At 36.3% G+C, this 9,281-nt stretch overlaps 1 protein-coding gene across 5 annotated transcripts in view; it reads left to right on the forward strand.

Annotated features, from left to right (window-relative positions):
- Positions 1 to 1,834: 1,834 nt before the first annotated feature.
- Positions 1,835 to 9,281, forward strand: part of rubcn (rubicon autophagy regulator) — a 21,442-nt gene continuing 13,995 nt past the window's right edge. For 2 of the 5 annotated variants that reach the window (XM_026197820.1, XM_026197823.1), the window contains exons 1-8: positions 1,835 to 2,013; positions 2,829 to 2,982; positions 3,334 to 3,417; positions 3,495 to 3,654; positions 3,735 to 3,841; positions 6,869 to 7,043; positions 7,240 to 7,620; positions 8,867 to 8,914. In XM_026197820.1, the coding sequence (XP_026053605.1) occupies positions 1,976 to 2,013; positions 2,829 to 2,982; positions 3,334 to 3,417; positions 3,495 to 3,654; positions 3,735 to 3,841; positions 6,869 to 7,043; positions 7,240 to 7,620; positions 8,867 to 8,914 (1,147 nt within the window). In that variant the 5' untranslated portion in view covers positions 1,835 to 1,975. Of the gene's footprint in view, positions 2,014 to 2,476; positions 2,647 to 2,828; positions 2,983 to 3,333; positions 3,418 to 3,494; positions 3,655 to 3,734; positions 3,842 to 6,868; positions 7,044 to 7,239; positions 7,621 to 8,866; positions 8,915 to 9,281 lie in introns of those variants that run through there. The other 3 variants (XM_026197821.1, XM_026197824.1, XM_026197822.1) reach the window with 3 other exon arrangements.

Below are 9,281 nucleotides of genomic sequence, written 5' to 3' on the forward strand. Positions count from 1 at the left end.
AGCTATATTAGGTGTCTAACATCAACTTCAACTGTGGGATATATTTATGCTAATAGTAAGCAAAAAATGCTTTTGTAGCCCTAAATTTATATTAATTTTTAATTATTATTCTTTAATTTCCATATACATGCGAAACAATATGCTCAACGTTTATTTAATATAAACATGCCGATTTTTTCGGAACTGCCTAGGCACGTTTTTTTTGTCTTTATTTCTTTCTTCTTTTTTTTTGTATTTGATTACAAAACGGAGATGGTTTGCCAGTATTCGATTTATCTCAGTCATGTTGAACTTTCACTTCTATTTAGCTATGTTTTACTTTGATATAGCTTAAGTGTTGAGGACAGCTAGGCCTATGTCTTATTAGATTAGACGTTTTCACACTGATATGGCAAAGGAACCGAGTGGAAAAACAAAAACACTTTACACAACAGACCAACGTCAAGGTTAACCTGTTCAACACAGTTATTATTTAAATATCTAGTTAAATAATCTGGACCTTTATGGGATTTTATTTTTATTTATTTTAGCATTGCCATGTACTGCTCGTTTCCGTGGCTCTAAATGCCATCGTATTACAAATTAATTTTACTTTAATTTGAATTTAATTTACTAATTACTTACATTTCGTATTCTAAAAATGTATTTGTACTACAAAAAGTATATATTCTATTCTATTATGTTGTTGTGGCTGGCTGCCATAGCAACATGCAGGCCTCCGTAAATTATACCTTTGAAAGCGAAATGGAAATATGCTGCCCATGGCTCTAACTGTCAATGCAGAAATCCTTCAAATGTGTTAATGTTCTGACACAAGACACGACACGCCTGTTCAGTGACTCCTGCTCCTCTGTCGTTCAGTGACAGCGCACTGAAGCACGTTTACCGTCGTTTGGAAAACATCGCAGTTGAACAGCGCCACCGTGCGGCCGCGGACACACATGACGAGAACAGTGACGCGCGCGTTTAGACGTCGCTTGGGTTTGGTTTTAAATTTAGTTCAGTTCTGGTCGTTTCATAAGTAGTTCGCTTTAAATATGCGTCAATATTTAAATTGCTTTTAAATATAATCATAATTAAAATGAATTCAAAATAAATAAATTATGTCAAATAAATGAAAACTGAATGAATTCATTAATACATTTACATTTAAATTATCTAAAAGGACAATGGAAGCAATCAAAATAAATGTAATTAACATTAAATTATCAAATTAAATAAAAAAAGCCTATAATAAGTGAGATATATAAAATAAATTAAATATTTCAAGTAATCATAAAAGGTATTTTTATGTACCTAATTAATAAAAATAAATGAAAAATAGTAAGCCTAAATGAAATATAAAAATAAATGGAAAATAAATGAAACGTACCGAATAAATAAAAAGCTAAATTCTTCATGATTTTTTTTATTTCAAATACAATCCAAATTTAATTCATAATTAAAATAACCCCAACGAAATAAACAATATAAAAATAAATGCAAATGAAATGAGTATACTACCAAGTTTTAAAAATAAAAACGAAATAAAAACTTTTCAAATTCAGATTCAAAATAAATTCAAAATAAATAAAATACCCAATAATAAATAATCAAAACTAATTAATAATGCAAAATGAATATACAAAAAAAAAACCATAACGAATTAGATATTTAAATAACTACCATAGCTGGTGATTTTACTTCATATTACTTAATTACCTAACATTTAATATAAAATATCAATATATTATGTACTGCACTGCAATATATAAGCGTTTTCTTTGATACGATATAAGCCTACTTTTGACTTTTATTTAGTAAAACAATCCGCCTCCGCTGCTTTAGTTGTACGCATCCGGCTGATCTCTGACGTCACATCCGCCTGTCTTGTTATGGTGAGGGACGCTCAGTGGAAACACCTTCATCCTGACTAGAGATCTTCTGCGTTTAAACCCGAGCTAAACTCTAAATCAAGCACTTTCCTGCTCTGGAGATGGAGATATCCGCGGAAGCGGAGGACGGAGAGCGCAGGTAAACAAAACACGAGCGTCTACAGCACACCTGAGTTTGACAGCTAGACTCACAGCTCTAGTAACGTTATTTCTGCTAAATCAAAGAGTTTTATCATCTCATACTTTGGTATATATATGTATTCAGGAACATGTACATGTATGTACACCACCCATCTTGTTTGCGAAGACAGTTATCGACTGCAGCTTTCATATCGAGCTAAGTTAGCCGGCTAGTGCATTTACACATCCTACTATGGAAAAGACTTCGCTCATGAATATTAATCACGTCGCGGAACGTTAGCCCTCAAAGCGTTTCACCTGATTGGATGAACCGTAGATATTATGATGTAAGCAGGAGAATCAACCAATGGGAGGCTCGGCGCTCACGGAAGCGTTCGGTGATGTGATTAATATTAACGAGCTTCGCCTTCGCTATAGTATCGTATGTTCCAGCAGCTTTAGACCTGCAGCGAGGGACAAGTCTCGTGACGCGCTCGCAGTTTGCTGCTAAACAGCAGACGTAAGCGCGAGGTTTTATTTTAAGCTGTTATTCTGTGTGTGTTGTGAGCTGACTTGCACATAAACGTCATAATAACGTCGTTATTGTGACCCATAACCACTGAGGTCAGTGTTAGTTAGTCAACACATTAAAGTAAGTATGCTTTTATAGAGCCCTAATATTGTGTCATCTGTATATTTAAGATCATGAAAGGACAGTTTTATATTAAAAAGAAGTATGTTTTTAAAAACATACAGTGAAGTACACTTCTTCTTCAGTTGGGTTGAAGTGCTCTTATAATAATTATAATAATCATTGACATGTGATTTCTTCAGATGGGAACTGTGGAAGCTTCTGTCGAATCTGAAGACGACTGTAGAGGGGCTGCTGTCCACCAACAACCCTAACGTGTGGTCCCGCTACGGGGGTCTCCAGCGCCTGCACAAGGACATGAACAACATCCTGGGCCACGGCCTCCGACACGAGCAGGTGAGGAGGAGCACGAGCGCTTTCTGAGTCTCCAGAACAGACATACTGAGTTAACAGGAACTGTTGGACACAAATAAGCTCTGTGGCCCGTTCCTTTTAGTTTCGTTACTACTCTCTTTTACTTTTTGTACCTCACTGGAGATAAGAAGTGGCCTCTCCAACAAGGAAAACACTGTGCAAGTTTATAGATTAACATCAAGAAACCTACTTGATGTAGAAAACGTTTCTGGTCGGAAAGACTTTATTTATTGTTTTGGGTGGTCGTGCACAGAAGTGAGCGGACACATTTTCTAATGTATGAATCATGGCGCTGTGGCACAAGATCTAATCTGGTTTTATTGTGTTTGGCAGATCTACTATAAACAGAAAGACTACTGGCGTTTCGTGTGGTGTGTGCGGTATCTCTGTCCTCATCTGGCCCGTCACGTGGAGCAGGTGAGTGTCAGAGCAGTGGATGTTTCCCTCGTGAAGCTTCAGGGAGACAGACGTCTGACTCCTCGTTCTCTCTCTAGTTCAGTCAGCTGGAGCCGGTGTTGAGCAGCGGTGTTCAGAGCGTCGGCGAGGGTTATAAAGCCGAGCGGTGGCTTCTACACAGCCTGCAAGCTCACATCTTATCTGCCCAGCTCAAACCGCTGCTGCAGCATAGGACAAACACACAGAAATATTACAATGGTAACTCAAACTTTGCTTACATGTGTGTTTTTCCTGCTGGTGTGTGTGTGTGATAACAGTGTTGCTGTGCTCTTCTGTAGACGGGGCCTTCCTGTTGAGTGAAGCACACGTGTGTGCCATGTTTCAGTGTCTGGAGGCCGTCGAGCAGAACAACCCTCGGCTGCTGGCTCTCATCGACACCGGCAGGGTGAGAAACCTGAGCTCCTGCTAAAGAAAGTCTGTTGTTGATTCATAGTAGGAAGGTGTTGTGATTCCAGCGGGTTTGATGAAGCACAACGAAGAAGATCAATGGTTTCCTGGTCTTTGTTGAATCCAAACAGAGATGGAAACCCGTGTCCGGGACCCAGAATTATTTACTTACCCTCAAGTTGTTCCCAACCTGTATGAGTTTCTCTCTCTTGCGGAACATAAAAGAGGATATTTTGATGAATTGGGGAAACCAGACCGTTTATTGGGTGAACTGTAAAAAAACAAATCAGTATTAACTCCGTTTGTAAACAATTGACTTTGCAGTGTTTAAATCATTAACTAAAAGTAGAACTGTCAGTAGATTGCTATTTTTAATCTGATTAATTACACAGTGTTGCGATTAATCGCGATTTAGAGAGAGAGAGAGAACTCTTTTCCATCACAAAAGATAATTTAAAGTCATTATCTTAAATGAGAAAAGCAGGAAATGGTATTTCAAAATAAGCTATTATAAAAACTTTCTGTTAATATAAAGATCTAAAATATTAGATGAAACACTGAACCAAAGTTTGAAATGTTTCCCTGGCTTAACTTAATTACTAAAGTTTTAGCTTAATTTTTAAAGTTCTAAAGTAACTAAGTGAAATAAAACTAATATTGAATTAGAATTTAAAAAATAATAAAATAAACTAACCAAAATAGCTAAAGCTCTTTTAATATCAATGATAAAAAAATAAGCAAATCAAAAAATAAAAGCTAATTTAAAATCTTATTCATAACTATAAAAAGTAAAAACCAGAGCGTTTATTGGGTGAACTGTCCCTTTAAGTCACAAATCAGTATTAACTCAGACATTTTTTTTAAAGCAGTGTTTATATCATTAACTAAAAGTAGAACTGTCAGTAGATTACTATTTTTAATTTGATTAATTACTCCGTGTTGCGATCAATTGCGATTTGGTTGCTCATCAATTTTGGATGAGAAATTGCCCCCTGAAAGAAAATTGAAAGTCATCATCTTAAATGAGAAAAGCAGGAAATGGATATTACAGAATAAGCTATTAAAAACACTTTCTGTTAATTGAAATAAAGCTAAAGTAAAATAAAACTGAACCAAAAACTGAAACAGAAACCAAAAAAACTGAACCAAAGTTTGAAATTGAATTGAATTGAAACTTAATCACTAAAGTCATGAGGTTGTAACACTTAAGTTCTTAAAATTACTACGTGAAATAAAACTAGTATTGAAGTAGAATAAAAGAAAACTAAAAAAAGTAGCACAATTTCTTTTAATATCAAAAAAAGAAAAAAAAGCTAATTTAAAATCTTATCCAGAACTATAAAAAGTATCTAAATAATATTAAAATAAGACTGGATTTTAGCTGTGGAAACACAATTTAATACAATAACTGTCAAATTTAGTTTTGAAATATTATTTAAACTTAACATTGAAAAGCACAGATGGCCGCCGAGTGGATCGGCTGAGGGGTGCGCGAAACAACAAACCGTTATGTCCCCATATTTATTCACATTTTTTAAATACCAACAATTTAACAGTATTTAGCTGAGTGTGTTTTTGTGTTGGTGCCTTGACTGATTTAGCGCTGTCAAGGATAAATAAATATGACAGTTAAACTGCGCAGCAAGTCACCGTCTGAATGACTGATTCATTTAATTGTTCATTCAAATGTCTATTTCAAAACGGCTGATTCATTTAGAAATGAAGTAAGTTATTTATGAATAAATCATTGAATCATTGACTCATTTGATTTGTTCAAAAACATATTTATTCAGGAACGAAACACTGCATTGTTGTGCTGAGATGCACAAATGTTCTCCTCCAGTGCTACTATTTAGGAAAATAGCACTGATGTTTGAGTGATGTTACTTGACTATATCTTACAAATAAAAAACAACAACAAAAACCAGGGATAGATTTTTCTTTCATTCGTTTTTATTTGAATTGTAAGAGCGTTTTAACTCCATTCCACTATGCTTCATCACACAGTGAATGCTTTTTGTTTGTTTTTGTCTTGAACATAGATAACAATGTTAGCTTGCATGTTGTTAAAACTACAGTTATATTATTATCACAGACGATACGTATCACAAACCCCATGATCGGCTTGCTTTAAAAGAGCATGCAACCCGTTAGTGCTATGTTAAGCTAGTAGGCTAAACTAAGCTTGCTAACTGAAGCCTAACCAACCAACGTAAGTAAAGAGAAAATGTTTCATGTGATCATTTTTAACTTCTGTGATGTTATGTTATATGTAATTTAAAAGACTTGCCATCTATAATTATGAGATTCTGTGAATTTTATTTTTTTGGACTGAGTTTTGTTGGTTTTTGTCTGAACTCTCAAACAAGCATTGAGGCACCTGACATGTGCAGCAGGGACCCCGCAGGGTAAAACAAAACTGCTTTGGCAATCTAAAAGAGGTTTTGGATATCCTTCACTGGTAGGAATTAATTTGTCTGGGTTTATGGAGGCTAAAGTCCACAGAAAGCTTTTGTGATAGGCTGAGAAGGGTTTAATAATGGGAGGTCCTCTGAAGTCTTTATATCAGAGAACTGTTCCCTTCATAAACCTGTCCTGTGAAATGTGTTATTTTGTAGGATAATGACAGTCAGTGTTTGTGTTTGTCCATGATCTCACACACTTGGTTGTTATCTCACCGAGTGTCTGACACAAATTCCTCTTTTCACAGAGCCCTCATTGATCTAGCCAATAAACATCTTTCCTATCAGATGAGAAAATCGACGCAAGATCAATATATGTGATAAAGAAAAGAAAACCCCTTAGACAGGAATAAAAACACGTTCTATTGCATTGTATGATTATGAACTATTCTTAATGATTATGTAAACTTATGTTCGTTAAACTGTTGACGTGTTTTAAGCTAGCTAGCTGAGAAGCATCCAGTTTTTTATGCAGTCATGGTTTGGTTGGTTAGCACAGTCCTTTTAGCCTCTGTTGGTAGTTGTTATATACTTCATTGTCTTTTGTCTTTTGTCTTCAAAAGCTTTCACATGTGAAGGAGTCTCAGTTTGGTTTGCTGAAGAGTCAGAGTTTATGTGTGCTTCCCGGGGCCACAGGAAGCTGGAGGCCTGCGGACAATCCCGAGTCCCGCCGGCTCACCACGTCCCAGATCTGCCTTACAGAGAGTCCCTACACCCCACTCTCCAAGAGCAGCTCAGGTCAGCAGGTCTCAGAGAACAACAGACCGCTCTGTGGCTACATTACCACACTAAATGCTTGCCTTGTTCACACACAAAATGCAATTCCAGAGAACAGTATGTTATTTGGAGAGAAAACTAGGGATGGAAGGTGGGCAGTTAGCAATGCATGCAGTGAAGAAATGTGTCACAGTGCATCTCTTTGTTTGTCTTTAAGATGTCACTCCATCCAGCAGTACTCAGGGAGCTCCATGGGTTTGCTGTAGAGGAAACCAGGACGCAGGAGTCCCCCAGATCTCCTTCACTGAGCCCGCCTCACCTGCTCCGCCCGAGATCCGGGATTGTGCAGAAGCCGATGTGGATGACGGCCCGGAGTACCTGGCTATCGGAAATCTGGGGAAGCCCAAACGGCGCGACTCGTCCAGCTCCACTCAGAGCAGTGAACACATGGGGACCCAGGGCGACGCCCACACTCCTTTGGCCCCGCCCCCACAGCGCCGCTGCTCCTTCTCAGAGGCTCAGAGGACCACAGGGCGGAGCTCGAGGGGCCACATCCGCTCTCTCTCCGACACCGGCGTCACGCAGAAGCTCAAAAATGGTGCGTACAAACAGTTCTTAGGAACATAGGCCTCGTCAAAACTAAGGAAAAGCAGCGAAACTACTAACCAAGCAACATTTATTACGCTGAGGACATTAAATATAAGGATAACTCAAGATAATCAAACTAATTGTATGAGAATAGCGACATCCCCGCCACGGTTATATTGTTAATGGCACAAAGGAACGATATGGTTAGAATCACTTTCAGAACAAAATTTTTTTTTGTAAATACTTGAATAAAGTCTGCATGCTTTAGATATATTTAAATATTCAGTAGTGTTACATTTTAAATGTTTAATATTCAAGTTCCAAAAAATCTGATTCAGAACCATGTTAAATTCCATAATATTCAGTTTTATAAAATGACACTTGTCAATAATTCAAATTTACACAATACAAATTAAATTAGTTTTGTCATATTACAAGCTCCATACGCCCCTCGGTTGGATTTTGTTAAAGACTTTTTTCTTTTTTTTTTTTTTTTTTTTTGCTAATGAACAATAAAAACTTCAATCATAATCTACCTGAACTTAAAAGACCATGAGCATTTAAAGTGAAAATGTAAAAAATATTTAATATTTTATGTGAAATAAATATTAACCAAAATATTTTGGAATCTAAAAATGCTTTTTGGAAGTTATGCTCCAAATTTGAAGTTGGCATTAAAAAATTGTGAGGTTCCAATGAGATTTTGTTTAGGCGCTGTTGCAAAAATAACCACCGGCTCACAATCAACAATTGACAATTTGTTTATGTATTTTCCTGTCAGAAATTGATAAAACATTTTTTTTACAATATAACCACCAAAATATTTTTTGTAAAGATTAGAAAAAGTTGAGATTTATAACATTTTTGTAAATTTTGTAATATGACACTTGACACTGCCCACTAGGGGGGAGGAGCCTGCTGAAAGGTTATAAAGGACCATTATCATGGTAACGCAGTTAGTGATTTAAAAAATTGCTTTTTGTTCAAGCTGTCAAATTATATATATTAAAAAAAATTTGCCTATTTACTTTCATAATCGTTTTATATATAAAATTATGTAAAAAATATAACCTTTGTTCCACATTTGTTCATGAATCATTTAGTTTATAATTGTTAAAAATCAAGTCCTGCTCTACTTTTTAATTTTTCCGTCATGTGCTAGTTTTAAGATCTCCAAACCTTGCTTCTAGCTGTTCAGGGTGATATTTTCTCTGCTTCAACTCTATTCTTTCTCTTTTTCTTCTCTGTGTGGAAAGGAGGGAATCACAGGAAAATCACCATTATTATCGAGGACCCCGTCGCAGGTTTGCAGTGCCGTGGTGCTGCATCTTGTCCACCCCTCCATTTCTGTTACCCATGCATGATTCGGTGTTGCTTTCTATTTTGTTTCTATTTCTTCTTCAGCTTTTGGCATCGTTGTCAAGCTGTTGCACATCATTCCTATCCTGTGCCATTACGCTTCTTCTTATTTCTGTTCAGTGTAATTTTACACCGCTGTGCCTGGAAAGTTTTGAATATTTAATTTTCCTTTTAGTTTTTTTTTTTTTTTTTGGCCATTGTGTTATCAGTTATAAACATTCAAACACCAGTTGTGTAGATCTACATGTAGAGTTTCTGTTGTGTAGATCTAAGTTTTCATCAGTGTTTTAATCAGATCCTGCACCAAGAAGA

Source organism: Carassius auratus, chromosome 22 (assembly GCF_003368295.1).
Source record: "Carassius auratus strain Wakin chromosome 22, ASM336829v1, whole genome shotgun sequence".
NCBI lineage: Eukaryota > Metazoa > Chordata > Actinopteri > Cypriniformes > Cyprinidae > Carassius > Carassius auratus.